The 20,194-nt window shown below is 58.3% G+C and overlaps 2 protein-coding genes and 1 long non-coding RNA gene across 3 annotated transcripts; all 3 read left to right on the top strand.

Moving 5' to 3' along the window:
• Positions 1 to 855: 855 nt before the first annotated feature.
• LOC135328922 (lanosterol synthase-like) lies at positions 856 to 5,697 on the top strand. The gene is made up of 10 exons (XM_064515423.1): positions 856 to 1,338; positions 1,999 to 2,049; positions 2,198 to 2,347; positions 2,690 to 2,786; positions 2,988 to 3,093; positions 3,625 to 3,690; positions 4,134 to 4,214; positions 4,491 to 4,661; positions 5,117 to 5,195; positions 5,429 to 5,697. The coding sequence occupies exons 1-10, from the start codon at positions 871 to 873 to the stop codon at positions 5,612 to 5,614; spliced, it is 1,455 nt and encodes a 484-aa protein (XP_064371493.1). The 5' UTR covers positions 856 to 870; the 3' UTR covers positions 5,615 to 5,697.
• A 113-nt stretch (positions 5,698 to 5,810) lies between these two features.
• LOC135328923 (uncharacterized) lies at positions 5,811 to 11,219 on the top strand. The gene is made up of 3 exons (XR_010390071.1): positions 5,811 to 8,895; positions 9,030 to 9,081; positions 11,199 to 11,219. It is a non-coding gene; the product is annotated as an uncharacterized LOC135328923 (long non-coding RNA).
• A 4,674-nt stretch (positions 11,220 to 15,893) lies between these two features.
• Positions 15,894 to 19,767, top strand: LOC135328949 (maestro heat-like repeat-containing protein family member 7). The gene is made up of 7 exons (XM_064515526.1): positions 15,894 to 16,061; positions 16,256 to 16,411; positions 17,273 to 17,374; positions 17,803 to 17,902; positions 18,276 to 18,335; positions 18,652 to 18,765; positions 19,634 to 19,767. The coding sequence occupies exons 1-7, from the start codon at positions 15,894 to 15,896 to the stop codon at positions 19,765 to 19,767; spliced, it is 834 nt and encodes a 277-aa protein (XP_064371596.1).
• The last annotated feature ends 427 nt before the right edge of the window (positions 19,768 to 20,194 follow it).

Here is a 20,194-nt window from a genome sequence, read left to right as displayed (position 1 = left end):
TAGCTGGAGAGGAGAAGTCAGTGCCTGGCTTCAAAGCTTCGAAGGACAGGCTGACTCTCTTGTTAGGGGCTAATGCAACTGGTGACTTTAAGTTGAAGCCAATGCTCCTTTTCCATTCCACAAATCCGAGGGCCCTTAAGAATTATGCTAAATCTACTCTGCCTGTGCTCTATAAATGGAACGCCAAAGCCTGGATGACAGCACATCCATTTCCAGCATGGTTTACTGAATATTTTAAGCTGACTGTTGACACCTGCTGCTCAGAAAAAAGGATTCCTTTCAAAATATTACTGCTCACTGACAATGCATCTGGTCACCCCAAAGCTCTCGTGGAGATGTACAGTGAGATTAGTGTTGTTTTCCTGCCTGCTAAGACAACACCCATTCTGCAGCCCATGGATCAAGGAGTAATTCTGACTTTCAAGTCTTACTGTTTAAGAAATACATCTTGTAAGGCTAGAGCTGTATTGAAACAGAGTAACAGAGACTGTGTGACCTGACAGTATCAGACGGCCTCTGGAGCCTGTGGCAGTTTCTCACGGGGCTAGAAACGAACCTGGCCAAATTCACCGGGGTAAACTGTAGCTTGTGTGAGAAGTCTGATTAGTAGGAGCCACTGCCCTTACAGAGCTTCCCCACGGGAAAGGCTGTGAGATTGCACAGCGTGGGAGCACAGCTCTCTCTGAGCTCCCGGGTGCCCCAGGGACCCCTGGGTTTGGCCGTGCTCCCCAGGGGGTGGCTGGCAGAGGTGTTGAAGCAGCCCGCAGGGTGGGTGCCCAGTGGAGGAGATGTTTCCTTTTGGGGCTAGTTCCCTTCGCACCTCATCCCAGATGTGGATCCCAGGGTGGATGAGGCCAGTGGCTGGGAGTGATGGCGGGGGGTGGGGTGTCCATCCCTCAGGATGGCAGAGAGACCCCCCACCCCCACCCCAGCTGCCCCTGCCCCTCTGCTCAGATGCTGCATGTGGACACTGCCGTGCTTCTCTCCTGGCTGTTGCCTCCCTCTGCTCCTCATCCCTGGCTGCCTGTCCTGTCCTGGCTGTGCCTGGCACAGGCCGTGCTGGCTGTCTCCTTTCCTGTCCCCTTGCCATCCCTGTGCTGCTGTGTCTGTCCCCTCTGCGCCTGCGCATCAGCTGTGGTGCTGCACACCCCGAAGCTGAGACGCAAGGTGGAGGGAGCTCGCGGGGGTAATGCAGGAGGGAGGTGCTGCCCCAGAGAGCCGGGGCAGGCTGCCCTCCTGCCACAGGCAGCTGCCTCTCCCTGCCTGCTCTCTCTCTTCCAGGGGACAAATGGATCCCAGCTCTGGGATACTGCCTTTGCCGTTCAAGCCTTTCTGGAGGTAATGCTCCCTTCAGGGCTGTGTGCTTCCTCAGGCGAGTGGCCTCTCCTGGGCCATCCCCAAATACTGCTGGCTCCTACTGCACATCCCCTCAGAGCTCTGCTGTGTGGATCCTGGCATCACATTGCACACCAGGGCTGGGTGGACACACTGCTGCTCAGAGCTGTTGACCTGTTACTCCCCGGCCATGTGGGCCCTGGCCAGGCAAATGCCTCTCTCCAGCCCCAGCAACAAGGGCTGGTCCAGCTCCAGCTGCAGAAGCTGCTAGTGGAAACAGTCAGATGGATCTGAGTGAAGTACAAATGCAAACCTATGGGAAGGGCTATAGGAAGGGCAGGAGTTGATTGCACCTAGACCAGCAGGTCAGCGAGATCCCAGCACATCCTCTTCTAACCGAGGGATGTGCGTGTCGGCCGCAGCTCCGTGCTGACTGTGTACCTCCATTTCCAGGCAGAATCCCAGAAGGTCCCGGAATTCACGTCCTGCCTCCAAAACGCCCATGAGTTCCTCAGGTTCAGCCAGGCGAGCAGAGCCGGTTGGCGGTGTCTCTGTTGTGCTGGCTGCGCAGACTCTGAGTCTTCTTACCGCCCTATTTAATACCTCTGTTTTCCTCTGAAGAGATCTTCTGCCTGCCCTCACTGTTGCTCTTGTTCTCTGCAGATGCCGGAGAACCCAGCCGACTACCAGAAATATTATTGCCATATGAACAAGGTAGCAGAGCTGGAGCTGGCTGCTGTGGGATGGGTGCTTGGGGCAGCAATTTGGGCAGAGGGGATGGGACTGAGGGGCAGCGATTTCCTCTGTGCAAGGGGAGAGCAAGTCTGGGGGAAGCTGCTGAGCCCTCCTGACCCTTCCCCAGGGTGGCTTCCCCTTCAGCACCCGGGACTGCGGCTGGATCGTGGCTGTCTGCACGGCAGAGGGGCTGAAGTCAGTGATGCTGCTGCAGGAGAAGTGCCCCTTCCTAACCAAGCCCGTCCCCTCTGAGCGCCTCTTTGACGCCGTGAATGTGGTAAGTGCTGCAACAACTGGGGCTGTGGGAAATGCAGCCAGCTAAACTGAGCTAAAACAGGAGAAGGCAAGGCCTGATGAGTTGCTAGGCCTGGTATCGCATAAGCTGGTACAAGGCCTGTGGCCTGCTAATAGCGATGCTGACACCATATTTACTGTGATACAAGTCTCTGGAGTGATGGTCCAGCTTGGGTGTGCCTATGGCTGTGGGTTGGGATGTGAGTTATTTGCCAGCCCTGTGGGCTTGTGGGCTTGACTCTGTCCTCACACCTGGCTCGGGGGTGGACTGGGGTGGCGCTGCCTGTGGGCCAGTTGGGTCCCCACTCTCTGCTTGTCCGGGCAGTTGCTGAGCATGAGAAACTCCGATGGAGGCTTTGGCACCTATGAAACCAAGCGAGGAGGTCGCTTACTGGAGCTGCTGAACCCCTCGGAGGTGTTTGGTAAGGGGAGCTGTGTGGGGCGGGTTGTCCCGCCCGCTGCAAAGGGGCTGGCCCTGCCGTGCCCAGTGGGTGCCTGGCTTGGCCCCAGGTCCCTCTGCGGGATGAGCGTGCGCTGGGGCCAGGGAAGGGGTCGGCAGCGTGCTGCGGGGAGAGCTGCCTGGCCCAGGGGCTGTTGCATTGCTGTCCTCCTGCCCCCGGCAGGTGACATCATGATCGACTACACCTACGTGGAGTGCACGTCGGCCGTCATGCAGGCGCTCAGACACTTCCACGAGGTCTTCCCTGAGCACAGGGCCCCAGAGATGAGGTGAGACGCTGAGAGGAGAGTGGGGCAGGGGGAAAACAGGCTGCAGTGACCCATGCTGCCTGCCATGGCCCCAGCTGAGACGGGCCCTGCTGAGCCTTGTCAGGGCCCTCTGTGTTGGCATGGAGCTGCCCTTGGCACCTTCAAGGCTGGGATGCTGCTGACGTCTCCAAACCAGAGCTCCCTGTAAGAGGCTGGGGCCTAGCCTGGCTCAAGGAGCGGGGCGCAGGCCATTTGTCTTCATGGCATGAGGCAGGGGGGACCTGGTGAAGAAGCTGCCTGTCTCTTCACTTAGCGGTTGCCTCCATCTTGCCACCATTTGCTGGCTGGGTTTCCTGTTGTGTGCCAGCTCGTGGCAGAAAAGCATCCAAGTGGTGCGTGATTTTCCTGTGAGATCCCATGGGGACTGTGAGGCTGCCTGTCTGCTGTCTTGCTTCTCGCAAGGGCCCACCAAATCCTCGGAGGGACTGATGGCTGCATAGGCAGCCACTGAGCTTGGGCTGCTTTTGAAGCAGGCGTCTTTCTCCCGACCAGAGAGACTCTGCAGAAGGGCCTGGACTTCTGTCGGAGGACGCAGCGAGCCGATGGGTCGTGGGAAGAGTAAGCAGTGCTCCTGGGGCCTGGCTTTTCCCCGGCAGCCCCAGTATGAGAGGGACCGTGGTGGCAAGTGCTCGTGGCTGGCAGGATGTGTGGGAAAGGCAAGCAGGGGCCAGTTCTCCCCCCCTTCAGCTGCTGTGTGCTTTGCTCTCCTGTCCTTTCCCTCCAGCCCAGATGGAGCAGGCACCTCGCACGCTGCACGAGGCCTGGGCAATCCTTGAGGGCTGGGGTGGCTCCAGCTCCTCTGGTTCCTGAGTGGCTGCTGCCTCCTGAGCAAGCTGGGAGCAGTCCTGGTGGGGCTGGATGTGGTTGTGCCCTAGCAAACACCGGCTGCAGGGTCGGTGCCTCTGTGCAGCTCTGCACTTGCTCTGACCCCAGCAGCGTTGCAGCCTGCATCTCCCTTGGGCTGTGCAAACCTGACACTACTGCTCTCCCTTCCCTCCTAGGAGCTGGGGGGTTTGTTTCACCTACGGCACCTGGTTTGGCCTGGAGGCATTTGCCTGTATGCAGCACACATACCGCGATGGGTGAGTGAGGGGCAGTATGCTTCCCGTGCCCCTCTCTCTTGGGCAGGGGCAGGACCACGTGGTGGGGCTGAGCTGATCCCCTGGCTGGCCCAAGAGCTCCTCCTCCCAAATCTTATGCCTGTGATATGACCAGGGCACTTGCTGCCAGAGCCTGAAACTCTTGGGCAGCCCCACACTATGGGCATGGTAGAGCCTGGCTCCCAGCTGACTGGGGCACGTGGGTGCAAACTCTCCTCGGCCCCCAGCCCCATCTGATTCTCTGCCCCATCTTTGCAGGGCTGCGTGCAGAGAAGTGGCCCGGGCCTGCCAGTTCCTGCTCTCCAAGCGGATGGCAGATGGTGGCTGGGGAGAAGACTTTGAGTCGTGCGAGCAGCACGTGTACGTGCAGAGTGCCGCTTTGCAGATCCACAATACGTGCTGGGCCCTGCTGGGACTCATGGCTGTCAGGTAGGAGCAGCTCTCGCCTCTTCAGACACCGTGTGGCCCTGAGCACATAGTGAGATAGGAAACGCAGGCCAAGTTATAGGGAAGAGCTGGCACGGGCCCTGGGCCCGGCCGTGTGCCGTATGACATTTCCTGAAAGATGCTGTCGGTCACAAGCCTGCTGCGGTGAGGGACTGGCTGGAGCTGTGGTCCACAGGCTGGTGGGGCTCTTGATGCCTGGGGGAAGGGGGGCCCGTGCAAAGCAGGAGTCTGGGTCGCAACCGCAAGCCCCTGGCCTGGGACAGTTTTGCCATATTCTTTATGTCTGGTGTGCTAGGGTCATAAGGGGTCTTCCCAAAGCACTCAGCATGCCGGGGACAAGCATGGGGATCCTGGAGATGGCTGAGTTCCCTAAGCGCGTGGATGGAGGTACATGGATGGTCCAGATTTGGGAGTGTTTACATCTCTGTGCTTTGCAGGTACCCTGATATTAGTGTGCTGGAAAGGGGCATCAAAGTGTTGATCGATAAACAGCTGCCCAACGGGGACTGGCCTCAGGTATGTAGATCCATTCTTGTCTCTCCAAGGGGTTCCTCTGGTGTTGCAGCTGTCCTGGGCACTGTGCAGCTGTGCACAACCGGCTGCTTGTGGTACTGAGGCGGCAGCCCAAGGCTCACGTGGGGTAGAGGGAAGTGCTTCCAGAGAGGGCGATGCTACACTGAGGAGCGTGGATGAGAGGGATGCAGTGGGTCCCCTCTCACCCATACCGCCTTGCTGTTTTTCTCTCTCAGGAGAACATTGCTGGAGTGTTCAACAAGTTGTGCGCCATCAGCTACACCTCCTACTGCAACGTCTTCCCCATCTGGACACTGGGGCGTTTCTCCCGGCTGCATCCCAACAGCCCTCTCGCTGGGCAGCTGCAGCCCAGATCCTCCTCTGGGGCAGGGAAAGCCCCAGAGGAGGCCTGGTCTGCCTGAGCCTGGGCCACTGCAGACACTGTGGCCTCCAAATTGTCTCTGCTATCGCCTGCCACGTGGGGGCACAGGACTATTTCAAGCAAGATCTCAACGCTGGTCTTACCACAGCCCTGGACCAGTGCATCTCCCAGGGAGGAGAGTGCCAGCATGGTGCCACTGGGTCCCCGTTTGCTTTCTGTTGACCCTTTTCTAAGAATCAGCTTTTTAAAAGCCTCTGTCTGGGTATATCCTCCCCCACAGGACATGCAGCAGGGTGACTTTTTGGATCAAACTGGTGACCTGAGAAGAGAAAGCTGCCCAGCTATATTGTATTAGACATCTAGACAGACTTGATCTCTCATCCTTGGTAGAGCAAAGCTGTTTTTATCTTCCCCTTGTGCTGTCCTGGCTCTCTCAGGTTGGCTGTCTGCAGCAAGAGCCTGGGATTTTGGGCTTTCCCTGTGCCCAGCATTGTGATGGGGTGCTCTACATGCCCTGCTGAACCAGCCTCCGCTGTGTGAGCACCAACAACTGCCTTCAAAGTGCTCTCTGCTCTGGAGCCGTCACTGGGAGGGGAAGAGCATCTGTCCCCTCTCCGCTGGTTAGGAAAGAGGAGTGCTTCACCTGTTTTTCTGCTCTTCTGCCCCCCAGCCAGTGGCACCTGGCTTCCCAGAGCCTCACGGGTGAGGTTGCCAGCATCGTTCCCACTTTGAAAAACCGGACACAAAAAACAAGGCAGAAAGCACTGAGGTGGTCAGTGTTAGAGGCACAGCCTGGTCCCCTGGTCTCCAGCCAGGCACGCTAGTTTTCTAGCATGGATGAGTTGCGCTGGAGGCTGTTTTGTGCCTTCTGGCACCCTCCGTCACGGGGAGGGGAGGGATGCCCCTGGGCAGCTGTGTGCCTGGGACATTTCCTTTTTGTCATCAGAGCTGGAAGTCGTGCTGAGTGGCCGATTAATAAATTACTAATGGTGTTGCATGTGGTATGTAGCTGTTTGCTGGTCTTCTCTTGGCCTGCCCCCATGCACATCCCAGGCAGCGGGGAGCTTGTCCAGGAACAGCCTGTAGCCTGGTTTGGGTCACCGGTCTGTTTTTTCCAGCCTCCTATGCTCTTCTGTATATCCCTTGCTGTTTGGTGTGGTCCCCGGGCTTCCTAAAAATCTGCTCCATCCTCTTGTCCTTGTTAAATTGAAAAGCTTATTCAAGCAAATGCAACTTAGGCTGTTTTGACAGCCTCCTTTGCCTTTTCAAATTCTGGGCTCCTTTAAACCTCTCTGTGATAATACTGTGCATTTAAAGCACCTCAGTGGTCTCCATCAGAAACAGGAAGGTATTTTTAAGTCATTGTAAAAGAACTTGGTAAAACCAGTGTCCTTTCAATATATTGCAAGGGTTTGATTTCCCCGCCCCCACCCCCCCCCCGATGGTATGCAGTTACCTAATGCTCACAGCACCGTGATGTCCCTAGGAGTGCTGCAAAGAAGATGCTGTTTTATCGCTGTGATCCTGTTTTCCTTACCAACCCTTTAGTTAGTAAAGGGGCAAAGATCTGTGATGTTGGATACCAGAGCTCTCTCGCTGCATTTATGCCCTGTACGGATGATCTTGTTCTCATCTTTGCATGAGATCACAAGCAGGGAGTGGTGTTTCACAAGCTTTCATCCAGCTGCAGCTGAACGGATTCAGGTGTTAGGGGGTTGTGCATCCTGAGAGGAGGTGGCAGCTTGGTTTCCACCTAGGTCTTTGGCTTGAGAACATCTTGGTCTTTCACGGGACAAAATTACGATTGTAAAAGTTGCAAGGCAGGACCCTAAACTATTGAATGGCGTTTATTTTCCTTCCTGCCTTGGAATTCCAGGAACTTTCCTTCAGCTTTGGGGTAGGAAAATGTTTCCTTTGTTATGCAGAGGCAGAGTCCTGGGCTAAAAGCTAATGAGTGTCATTAGAGCAGATAAAGCAGAGATACTAGGCAGCAAATGGCTTCTCTTTAAAGCTAAACCAAACCTGTTAGTTCGGGGTTTCAGCCTGAACTTCGGTTTCGTCCTGTTTCTGAGTGGGAGGCAGTAAGGGGGGGTGAGGTGAGGCATGCCAGGAGACATGATGTCAAATCTGGCTTTTGAGCAGATCTACCTGGGCAGCCTCACCTGCTTTCCTTGGGCAGAGCTCAAGACACAGAAGTGCCTTATTCTCAAAGGTTTCAGAGGTCATTTGGGTCCCTAAATACCCATGGGGATTTGGACTTAGTTTCTACTCTGCTCTTAAAGAAGGATTTAATAGCACTTTCTTATCCCCTGGATATCACATACACGATGATATCAAGATAGACAAGAGAGACAAAGACCAAAAAAGTCACTGGCGAGATCCAGAAGTTTGATATTTAAGTAAAACTTTCTTCATACTTTTTTTGTTTCCATGCAGGTGGAGTTAGTTTGCAGCTTTTGCTGTTCGTGCAGCTGTTCCAGTTGTGCTTAAACTGGTTTCCAAAAGGGTCCTGGTCAATTTAAAAAGGTTATCTGTAAGCAGCTGGGAAGCTGGATTTCTATCAAAAGTTAGGAAGTTGGACTTGTTACTTTTTGGATCAAGGGCAGGGGGCTTCTCCAGCAACCTGGCTCTTTCCTTGCCACAAGCAGACACAATGTGTCGAGCTCTAAACCTGAACTGGTTTCTTTGTGGAGTACAAGACATTGTGATTCCTAAACAGAGTATGAAAGCTGTTTCCTATGCCTCAGAAACAGGCCATTGTAATGGGGTTTTGATACTGATGGTGTCAGTTAATGTTTTAAAGCTATTGCAGATGCTCCCATGGCTTAAGGACACTTACTCTTGGCTCTCAGCTCATTTTCTTCAGGTGTCTGATAGCAGGTTCCTGGCTGAGCTGTGATGTGACTTCTGGCAGTTGACCTGACAACCTTGGAGCAGTTAAAGACCAACTGCGAGGTGCTCTAAGGGGTCATGACTCAAAGGCCAGGCGACCTGCAAGCTGGGAAAGCTGGCTTCGCCCATCTGTCCTTCAACTACCATGTGCCAGTGACTTTACACCATGCTGCAGTTCTGAAGCTTTCTGAATATCAACTATACTTCTTCATCCTTCCCCCCTGCGCCAAGAAGTCACAAACGTCCCCACCTTAGAGTTACTTTGTGACTGATAATTTCTCATTTCTATATAGGGAAAGCCAAAGTAAGCAGCAGAGCTCAAGAAAGAGCTGATGGCTCCTAGCGCCAGTGGCTCAGTCTCTCGTACCTCCAGGGACCATCATGCCTTGTTAGGAAAAAAGAAAAGGAAAAAAGGACTATTGTGTGCAGGTTTGTCATCTTGCCTTTCATTTATAAACAAAAATTCAGTAAATGTTCACTTTTTCCTCCTTGCTTACTGCTCACACCCTTCTAGGGCTGTGATTTTTTTTTTTTTTTTTTTTTTTTTTTTTTTTTTTTTGCAGGGAGACTGTCCTGGCTTAGTAGAGAAGAGAGGAGGGGGTCTGGTGCTCACAGGTGACTGAGCAGTCCCCAGCAGAGAGGCACTTCTGCTGTGTGTCATCCTGGTCCCTATCATGGTGCTGTTGGGGTCTGGCCCTTCCTTTGTGTCCTACTGCTGCAGGACGAGGGACTCGCAGTAAAAATGGGTGTTTAAGCTCCCAAAGTAATCACAGCCTGTGCCAGCACTTTGTTCTGTCTCAACCTACATGAAAAAAAATATGTATATATAGCAAATCCACCCAAAACACAGCGCTGCCACTGTGGGTCTCATGAGATCAGTGTAGTTCAGCAGAGAGGGGATAGAAGCAAAATCTCCAGTGTCATTTGAATTTTTTCACCACCTTTGGTATCATTGGGAGATGCTCACAGTGGATTTGCCTTAATAGATGTGGTGCAAGGAGGCAAAACTCCCAGCTCCTTTCTGCACCCGCCTTTGCTGTGGGCCTGGGAGCTGCTCCCTGCCGGGCTTCTTCCACTGCTTGCCCAGTGGCTGCTTTGCAGGGGCCGGTGGTGGGGTGGCAAGGGACGACCGCTCAGGGAGGCGAACAGAGAGGAATTTTATAAGGGGTGAGAAGGAAAAAAACAGTCATCCAGCTCTGGGCGCTAGCCAGGAGCGAGGGGGAAAGTGGAGCAGGACTGCTCCAGCCGCAGAAGCCTCGCTCCCCGTCTGCTTGCAGCTCAGCCCTGATGGCCGGGTGTTGGGGAGCTCTGCTCCGAGGGGCGTTGCAGAAAACATCAACTAAAAAATAGCTGTGGATACCCTGGGACCTGTGGGGAATGGCCAGGCTGGGCTGGGGGCTGTAACGAGAGACCCAGCTGCTTGTTCCTGGTGGCTTGGGTGTCAATGCGGCAGCCAGGACGCCTGGGTCTTGTCTTAAATCCAGCCTTGGCACTTCTAGTTTGTCATCCCTGGCACTGCTTGCCTTGATGTGGCTTGGCCCCCTGCCCCAAGCTATCAAGATGCCTGCAGGTACCGCGCTGGCCTCTCACCGGGCTGCACATCACTTGCCGAGCTTCCCCAGGGAGTGGATGACGCTTTGAGCTCTGCAGCTGGAGGACAAGAGCCATAGTTAAAGCAAGCTGAGGTGTGCTGCAGCACCTGATGGGCTCCAGAGTGCGTGCCCAAAGTTTAAATATTGCAAATTTAAAAATGGGAAACAGGTTGCTCTTCTTCCGCCGGGCTAAATTTTGCTTGATTTTCTTTTTCCTGGGGTTGCTGGATAATTTTTCCCAGGGTTTGCTGGATAACTTCCCGGGAGCCAGGCCACTCCCTCCAGGTTCTTTCCACTGTGTTTTACCATTGCCCCGATCGGCAGACCAGGGTTTTAACTCATTTTGAATTTTCAGGGACAGGAGCCCCGTGTCCAAAACACTTCTGATTTCTCAGTTCTCAGCTCCAGGCATCTCCTGGAGGCAGAAGGTGGCTGACGGTGCTCAGTCAGTCCCAGACTCAGCTCTGCAGCCTTGGTCATGGATGTGGTTATTTGGGGCTTATTGCATCCAGGCCTGCTGTCTCCCTGGTCAGGATTATGCTAAATGGATGTGAGTTTTTGGACTCGGAGCAGTCCAGCTGTATTTGCCAACATCTTGCCATGAACAGGGTGGGCTTTGCATCCCCTTACTGCTCCGACGGTTTTATAGAGTCCTGGCACCACATTGCTCCTGGGTGCAATTACTATTCCCTAATTGTAAAGCAGAAAAATCAGCCCAGAAGTGCCTTATAATTGAGACATCTGCCATCACCAACTTCTCTGAAAATTAACATAAAAATGCCAGATCTCTCATAAGAAAGTGTTTAATACTTTCTGGGACTTGTTGATACCTGCTGCCAGTGTGAAAAGCCTAAATGGGTGGCCCAGTACATTTTTCAGAATTTATCCTGATTGCTGAAAACACCTTGGTTCTTATCTAGCTGGGAATGTTTGCCCTGCTTTTAACTCACCAATTATTTCTAGAGGGTGAAAAGAACGGGGGGAAGGGGAGGAGGAAATTGGCATACGTTGGTCCTCTGTAAAACTAGGGGTTGGAAGGCCACGAAGCACACCATCCTCATGCCCTAACAAGTCACAACTCAGTTTTCCCATTAAAAAAAATTACTTGCTATTGTTTCTTTTTTTGCCCTCTGTTTTCAGGGTGTCAGAATTGGAACGGGACACCTGTTGGTGTTAAAGAATGATTGCATTTTGGAGAGGAGACCCTTGTCTGAAAAACTTGTGTTTCAACTGTCCAAAGATTTTGCACAGATTTTACAAGCTCAGATACGCTAACATAGATATTCCCGGTAAGAAGCCGGATTGAACCTTTTGCTTTCCTTTGCAACATGTTTGGGGGTACATGCTAACTGCTACTACTGATTGGCAGAAGCTTACAATTCCTTCACATCATCCTGAAACCAAATTCAGCCTGTTAAAGACAAACAACCCACCAAGCAGCATTTTTCTAAAAAAGGACACTTTAGGTATTATTATTTTTAATAAAGCTGCATAAAGTTAGATAGGAAAAAAAAAATCCCTCTTTGGGCTGCTTTGACAACCGCTACCTACTGTCTTTATTCACTGTGTGTTACAATGACTGCTAGCTGATGGGATTTGAGAGGTTTAATCAAATTTAATTAAAACTGGTGCTCCATATTGGTGTTGCAGCAGATGTTTTTTAATGGGAACTCCAGAGTTCCTGCAGGGTCTTACAGCGTCATCCTAGGTAAAAACAGGTCTAAGTCGGGGTAGACGGCATGATTTCTGTATCCCAGTATCCTGTCCCTGAATCCTTAGGGAGTGGGTATAGGAGTGGGGCAGGTATCCCTGGTACTCCCCGCTCCCAATTCTTGCTGCCCACTTGCAGAAATCAATGGGTCTCATTGCTTTTTTAAAATCTGTTTCTGCTCTGGCCATGTCTGGGACTCTGCGGGGGGAGGTCAGTGTTTCACCGTTTGCTGTACGCAAGCAGTTGCGTGCGCTAATTTGGGAACTGCTGCCTGGTGCTTTCCTGGGATGCTAACCAAGGTAGTAGCTTCATGGGTCATGCTTGGTAGCCCTCTGTTTTCGGGGTGTCAGAATTGGAACGGGACATTTGCTGGTGTTAAAGAATGATTGCATTTTGGAGAGGAGACCCTCGTCTGAAAACCTGTGCTCATTGGGGTGGAGGAGGAGGGCAGGGACAGGGAGCAGCGGTTGGGGGAGACCAGGCAAGGATTGCAGTGGCGCTGAGGGCAACAGACCCCCCATGGGGGCCCCGGGCACCCCGAGGGCAAACCGAGGTGTTCCATGTCGGGGGGGCAAGCCGGCCCTGCGCCCCTGGAGGGGACCCACCCTGCCCCTCCCTGGGCCGGTGACAAGCGTCACTAGGGTGACAGTGGGGCCCTTTGTGACTGGGCTCCTGTGACACCCCGCGGCGTTGCCAGGCACCCACACGGCCTCAGCCCCCGCAGTGTCCGGGAGGACGGTGACGGGAGAGGACGGGAGTGCGTGGGGCTGGCGAAGGAGCCCCCTGAGTGCACCCAGGTCTTTCCTTGTCACCCCTGGGCAGCCCCGCGGAGCCTTTGCCGCGTCGCCTAGGATAGCGGAGAGACCCCCCAGCCACCCCAGGGTGGCCTGGGAGGAGAAGGCGGAGGACCGTGGGGTCCCTACGGAGAGCAGCTGCGAGCTGCAGCCCCACGAGGTGCGCACGCCCCAGGCGCTGCCAACGGCTGAGTAAGGGGGCACCGCTGGGTGCTCCGCATCTATCTGGGCTGCCCTCCTTTCTCCCGTAGATGTCTGGGGGACACCTCGAGCCCGCTGTGAGGACAAGTGCCATCCTCGCAGCCATCAGGGGCATCGGAGCCTGCAGCACCCAGGATGCGCAGGCGGCTGCTCACGAGCTGGATGCGCTCGTGACAGACGACGCCTCCCTTTTGGAGCACGTAAGTAGCCTGTGGGTGGCACGGCCGGGGCTCGAGGCCTCCGGGGGTTGCTCCCCCCCGCCGTCTCCCCGAGTCCATGTCTGCCAGGCACCCGACACCCTCCGGGGGCAGCGCAGAGCGGTGGCAAGGGCGGCCCTTCTGGGTGGGAGCTGGGCGACTGGCTGCAGGCTGGCAGCAGCCCCACTCGGAGCCGTGTGCCCTCCAGCTGCCAGAGATGGTGAGGTGCCTGTGGAGAAGCGTGCTGTCCATCACGGAGGAGTCTGCGCGGCACAGCCTGGACAGGGCTCTTCTCAAGCTGGCCTGCGCGTACCCCGAGCAGGTGGTTGTGAGCCTGCTGCGCTGTTCCCCATCCTGCGACAGGTACGGGCCCTGCTGCCTCTAGTGCTTGGGGCCCCGCAGGCCTTAGAGCTCGTCCCGTGTGGGCCGCGGGGGACAGGGAGATTTTCAGCACTCTGCTGAGGGGCTGGGCCCTCCCGGTGTCCCCGTGTGCCAGCCCCGCTGCCTCAGGCAGGGCTGCAGCAGCCAGAGCTGAGCAAGCCTGGATGCCTTGGGCCCCTGAGCCCGGTCGCCTGGCTCCCTCCCTGCCCCACAAGGGACTTGAGCTTGGCGGTGTGGTGCCTGCTGGGGCAGGGCCGGCTGGGTGCTGCCGGCACGGGGCAGCGGGCAGCAGGCAGCGGCAGGGCTGGCGGCCAGCCCAGGCCCTGTGGGGCTGCCCAGGCCACGGCGCTGCGGCTGCGGCACCCGCTGACAGGGCGCTCTGGGCCTGCAGCGCTGCCGCGGCCATGTGGAGGGTGCTGGCGTCGAAGCCCGCGGCTGCGGAGAAGGTGCTGGGAGAGCTGTTTCACGTGCTGTTGGACTGGCCAGTGCACAAGGCGTCGACTTTGGATGGGGACCACATGGACATCTCTCCCCTGACCGTGCGTTTGTGGAGGAAGCCTCGCTCTCCCCCGCCGCACCAGCACGCTGGGCTGCTGCTCACCGCTGGAGCCCCCTGTGCACAAGGCGGGAGCCCTGTGTGGGTGGCCCTCCGCCCTCCTCTGTCTCTGCATTGTGCTTGGTGGGCTGGCAACGTGGGTTAGGGGCAGGATTAGGGGCTGGGGCATACTTAGGGGCCCGGCAGGACCAAGGCACAGCCCAGGCAGGCCTGTGCATGGAGGGCCACACCCCCACCCCCCCAGGGAGACCTCCCACCAGCGCAGAAAGGGTTGTTGTGCCCAGGGCAGAAAGAGGAGCTGAGCCCCAGGAGCTCCCATGGCTTTGCCCTGGCTGCACAGCCAGGCCAGGCACTGCTTCACTGCCCCGTGGCCCAGGGCAGCGCCCAAGCATCGCTGCCAAGACTGGGCCGTGCAACAAGGGCACCTCCGCAGCGAGAGCTGTCTCTGGGTGTTTTCTGCAGGCAACCATGGCGCTGCAGGAGATCCTCCAGTGGCCCCGCTGCCCACCGCAGGTGGAGGCATTTTTCCCCCAGCTCTTCCTGGCGCTGCTGTTCCAGATTTCTGTCACCGCAGCACTGACGCCGGAGGAGGCTGAGATGTGCTGGAGGGAATGCCGAGGGGAAGAGTCTGCTCTCACCAGCCCCGTCAGGTGCTCCATGCCAGCCCCGTTGTCTCTGCCCTGGACCTATAGGCGGGGCCAGGGGTGCCAGTGTGACCTGGTGTTTGCTCCACACACAGGGCCGCAGTGCGGGCCATGAAAGCGCTGCTCTGCCGTGCCGGCTACGAGCGCCAGGTGCTGCTCATGGCGAGGAAGGGTGGCTGGGACATGCTCCTCCGCGCTGAGACCCACCACAGCGGAGTGGCTTTGCTGGCCAGGTGAGAGCCCCTTGTGCCCGCTCTGCCCCAGCATTTCTCCCCTGCAGATGCGGTGCCCCACAGAGCCCGTGGGGATGCCCAGCTCCCCAAGAAAGGGGCTGCAGCCTCAGCGCTTGTGACCAAGGCATGGCCGAGGTTTGCCTGGGCTGCTCAGGCCACCAGTGCCTTCTTCCCTCTGCCAGGGAAATGAGGGAGACCCCAAGAAGGCTGCGAGTTTACCTCCTGCGCCAGCTGGCAGTGCTGCTCCGCCTGGAGGAGCCCTCCCAGGAGATCTCCATCCTGGCTTTCCTCGTGGAGGTGAGCCTGATGGCAGGGCTGCCTCTGGGGTGCCTCTCACCCCTCTGCTCTCCCGTGCCCGTGCTGGGGGGTGGGCGCGGCAGTGAGTGGAGCTGGGGCAGTGGGTGCGCTGCGACTTGTAGCCTTGGCTTGGCCCATCCGCGCTGGGGTAACTCTTGTGCCCACGTGGATTTGGTGCCTGCTGTGTGGATGGTGGAGAGGAGCGGAGGAGCAGCCCCGGGGGCCCTCCGCACTCACTGCTGCCTTGGGGCCAGGCTTTGTGCGGGCCTGGTGCCCTCGCCCTGAGCTGCTGGTGGGAGCCGGCACGGCACGATGCAGGGAGTCCTGCCGGCTCTGGCACTGTCTCCCTGCAACATGTGTTTCAGCTTGTGGATTGCCCGGACCTTTGCGAAGACAATGCTCATATCCTGCTGCTCCTTGCGAGGTATCTGGAGCGTGGCAGCCAGGTGATACGTGGACTGGTGCTCAGAGGCCTCATCCTGCTGTGCGACAGGCCGCAGACGGTGAGCAGGGGACAGGCGGGTGAAGCTGTGCAGGCAGCATGGGGCTGGGTGAGGGTGCTGGGGAACACACAGAAGGGGGCGAGTGGTCAGGTGGAGAGGAGCCGGTGCTGCCCTCTCCTCCCTCCCTACGCCCCCAGTCCCCCACACTGCCATGGCTGTGCCGCTAAGCCCTGCCTGGCAGCAGGTTGCTGCAGTAACCGCCATGCCAGCTTCTGGGAAGCCAGAGGAGAAGCGGGTGTCTAACAAACCGGGCATTTTTGCCTGGGCAGTCCACTACTTCTTCAGCAAACGCAGTGGTGTTTCACACAGGTAAGAGAAATGCGCTTCCTGCTGCCACTCATCATGGAGCAACTGCGGGATGCGGACAGCAACATCAGCACTAAGGCCCTGGTGGTGCTGCGACACGTGGTGCACGTCACGGGCGAGGAGACGGTGGCCAGCATTGCTCCGCAGCTGTCCGCGGAGCTGCTGCTGCTCTTTGATGCCGTAAGGCTGGGGGGAGAGCCAGGGCCCCTGCCGGTGTCCTGGGCTGGGGGGCTGCGTTGCGCCAGTGCCCTCTCTGCCCTCGGCTGCTCCGTGTTGTGCTCGGCCCCTGCAGCGCCGGCAGGAGGGCTGGGCGCGAGGGAGACCGTGGGCTTGGAGCAGCCAGCACTGAGGTGCCCCCTCTTCCTTCCCACCAGGACGCTGTCCAGGTGCGAGTGCTCTCCACGCGGCTCTTCAGAGATGTGCTGGCGATTATGCTGGGCACCAAAGACCAGCAGCTGCAGAAGCAAGTGCGCAGCAGCCTGCTGCCACTGCTCTTCCACATGGAGGACGAGAGCTGCAGCGTGCGCCAGGTATGGCTTTCTAACCAGGGCCCTAGAAGGCTCGAAGCAGGGAATGAGAAGCTGGGCAGGGGCCTTTCCCAGACCTGCTTTCCCCAGTCCCACAGGGCTCCGCCGCAGTCCGTGGCCACAAATGTCTAAGCCCTGGAGTGCCTAGGGGCTTCGCAGCTAGCCCTGCAGGTGTGCGAGGCCAGGCTTTGCCCCCCAATTCCTGTTGCCACCGTGCCCTGCCCCAGCAGGGGCCTGGAGATGTCTGGCCTGGGGCATGCCCCAGCTGCCTAAGGCAAGAGCACTGCAGGAGGAGACACCCTGCTCCCCACGTTCAGCGTGTGCCCCCAGTGCCCTTGGCCTGCGCAGAGGGAGGCAGCACCTGCAAGGAGTTTGGGGAGCCAACTTGTTCCCCAGCCCACGAGCCTGGGGAGGGGAGAGCCCCAGGGAGGGAGGTGCGGTGAGGGCAGGGGCCGGGCCCTGCATCCCGGCTACCCAGCTCTGGGGCGGGGGCACAAGTCTGGGCAAGGGCGCAGGCCGGGCAGCCGAGCACCCGCAGGGGCAATGCCTGTGGCAGGTAGTTGTGGCCGAGTCCTGCCTGGGCGTCTCTGCGACTGCAGCCCTTCAGCCTCCTCCTGGCCTTGGCTACAGCTCAGCAGCTCTTGGGGCTCTCTGTTGTGCTGCCGCGGCAGGACGAGGTGCCTGAGGTGGTGGGTGCCCCATGTCTCTGCCCAGGGTATTGAACCCCGTGGCAGAGTCGGTGCCCAGCTGCTGCCTCTTCCCATGGTGGGCCAGGCAAGGCCCCGAGACTTGCCAAGAGCAGGGGGACGCAGGGTCTTGTCCCCTGGGCTGCGGTGGCATCTCCCCGTCTCTGCTGCTGTGCAGGCCTCTCGGGAAGCCCTCCTTCGCGCTGCCAAGTTCCTCAAGTGGAAGCAGCTCAGGCAGCTGGTTGAGACAGCGCAGACGTGGAGGATCGGCGAGTGCCTGGTAAGGATGGCCCCAAAGCCCCCAGAGCCAGCCTGCGCAAGGCCTGTCCCCCTCCATGCCCAGTGTGTGGGGCAGGCAGCTGTGCCCCTGGCCCTGGCTGGCACCCAAAGCCGCCAGGCTGGAGCAGCACTCACGCTGCCCTTCTCCAAGCACGCTGCCCTGGCGAGCTCTTCTCCAGGCTCCTCTGCCCTCGCTGCCCCCTGGGATGCTAAAGCAGCCCCTGGCCCAGCTGGGCCTTGGCAGCAGGAGGGCACCTCAGCATGCCTGGGGAGCAGCCTGCCTTCTGCTCCCTCCGAAGCTCGGCACTGCCCAGCTCGTGTGTGGGAGCCATGAGCGTCCTGGCAGGGCAAGGCCGGTCCTGGGCGCAGGGACTGCCTGGCTGGGTGAGGGAGGGGTGTGCCAAGCCCGTGCCCTTGTGCTCTCTCCAGCTGGTGAGGGCCAGAAGAGCAGAAGAGTACCTGCACCAGAGCCTGACATACTTGGAGAGCCCACAGGAGTCCTTGCGAGAGGCAGCCGTGAGGTTCACTGGTGAGCCCCAACCGCTGGTGTCCCTCTCTGTCCCCGGACACCTCGGCCTCAGCCCCCCCGGCTGCTGCGCTGGCAGCAAGGACCAGCCTTGCAGCTGTGTCTGCTGGAGCCCCCAGCGCCCGATGCAGGGCCTGGGTGCCCAGGGGCTGTGTCACCCTCTGCCATCTCTGCCCACACATGTGGGGCTGCTGGGAGCCTCCTGCTGTGCCCTCACAGCAAGACCCTTGGGTGGCACGCAGTGCGGAGCGCCCTGGCGTCAGCGCTGCAAAAGGGAGGAGGGAGCGTGGCCAGGCTGGCAGGGCCTGGAGGCAGCTGTGCTGCTGGGGGTGGGCTGGGGAGCCGGATTTGTGAGCGGCTGTGTGTGTGTGCCTAGGGCTTGTCGGGCAGCACCTGAGGGGCCGGAGCAAGGAGAAGCTGGAGGACATCTGCACGGGTGAGCGAGGGCAGCAGGGTGTCAGGCAGGGCTGGTGGGAGGCAGACAGATGCTGGGCAGGGAGCTGCCACTCCTGCCCCAGGCGAGGAGGGCTCTGCTGCCCGTGCAGAGCAGGGCCGCTGTGGGTAGAGTAGAGAGAAGATTTCAGGAGCCTTTGGGACGGTCTTGGCCAGCAACTCCCACCTCGTCCCTTTCTTGCTCCTGCTGCCTCCTGGCTGTGGGAAGAGCTGGGTGGGACTGGCTGCGTCAGCAGGGGATGCCTGGCGTCTGTGCAGACACAGTGCCTTGATCTCTGCTCTGCTCCTTTCTCTCTCAGCCCTGCAAGGCTTGCAGGAGGACAGCAGCCCGTCCGTCTGTTGCCTGGCGACGCAAACCATCCTGCTCCTGAGAGCTCCAGGGAAGATGACTCCCTCCCCAGGCACCCACCAAGGCCTGTGCTACCGCCTGAGGAGAGCGTGGGAGCGGTGGCACTGTCCTCTGCGCGGTGACTGTGTCTGCTGCTGGAGCTCGGCTGCCTCCTGATGCCAGGCTGCTCTGCCCGCAGCGGCCACCTGAGTGTGCGGGGAAGTCGGGGGGTTCCTGGCCTCTCTCCCTGCCCGCAGGACAGCTCCGGCCCTCAGGCCCAGCCCGTCCCAGGCTTGTGCTGCCAGTCCCCCCTCTGCTGGGCTTTCCCCAAAGAAGCAGCCCTGTCTCTTCACCACGGCTCAGTGTCTTTTCTTTGGGCAAAGGAATGGGTAGAAAACTCCGGTCCTGAAGGAATCGGGGTCACCCTGGGAGGGGGAGGGCACACACGCTCTCCAGCAGTCTAGGGCAGCCACAACATACCCCCCTTCCCAGCAGTCAGAGAAGCACCCCGTTTCCCCTGACAGCAGGGTCAGGAATGGCAGCAGTCTTGACAGGGTTCTGCCCTGCAAAGCCATGACCTCTTCTGCATGAGGAAGGGCCCGGAGCTGGCCCCTCGCTGGCGCTGGCTTCCCCTGGTGTGGCTGAGCCCAGGAGTTAGCAGGCTGCTGGGATGCTCTGGTAGGCCCCGCAGGATTTGCCCATGCAGGCACCAGCGCAGCAGGGCCCAGAGCTCAGCACACGTATTAGAGGCTCCAGCCATCCAGAGATGGCAGGGGCCACTGCGAGCACTGCCGTCCATGTGCTTTGCGAGGCGGCTGCGCTGGGAGAGCAGGGGGAGCCATGTGCCTTCCCGCCTGCAAAGTCACGCTGCGGGCTCTTGGCTCTTTGGCTGCAGAAGGTCCCCGCTGCCTGCTCTCCCCAGCCCGTGGCCCTGGGCCCTGAACTCTGAGCAGGGCCGCAGCCCCCGGGAGCCCCTGAGCACCACTTGGGGGGCCAGAAGCAGCAGCAGCCAGAGTGGCTGGTGTCCGCCATCAGCAAGCGGCTGCCCCCCTGTGAGCACTGCCACTCGGGGGGCGCAGGTGGCTGAGCAGTAAGAGCTGCTCTGGGAAGAGTAAAGCCCGCAGGGAAACGTCGGCGTGGAGACTGTGAGACCTGACAGCACCAGATCAGACTCGGGGTCACACCTGACAGTGTCTGGGGCAGCCGGCAGTTTCTCACAGGGCCAAAACCAAACCTGGCCAAACTGACTGGGGCAAAGCGCAGTTTGTGTCACAAGGCTGATTCACGGCAGCCTGCAGCCCTTGATATTTGTCCAGCCACAGCACGTAACTGCTTGAATGCCGCACTCAGAAGCAAAAACGCCAGAAACGTGGTCCAAAAGCAAACGCCTTATCTAGCCCTGGTGACTATTTACTGGCAACAAGCCAGTTATTGCTGCAGGAGGTTTAGCATTATGCCTTCGAAGCGAGCTGAAGTTTCAGCGCAAGCAGCTGTACAGACTCACAGCCACAACA

This window comes from Dromaius novaehollandiae, chromosome 7 (genome assembly GCF_036370855.1).
Source record: "Dromaius novaehollandiae isolate bDroNov1 chromosome 7, bDroNov1.hap1, whole genome shotgun sequence".
NCBI classification, from domain to species: Eukaryota; Metazoa; Chordata; class Aves; order Casuariiformes; family Dromaiidae; genus Dromaius; species Dromaius novaehollandiae.
This window is presented reverse-complemented; position numbering and strand designations above follow the sequence as displayed.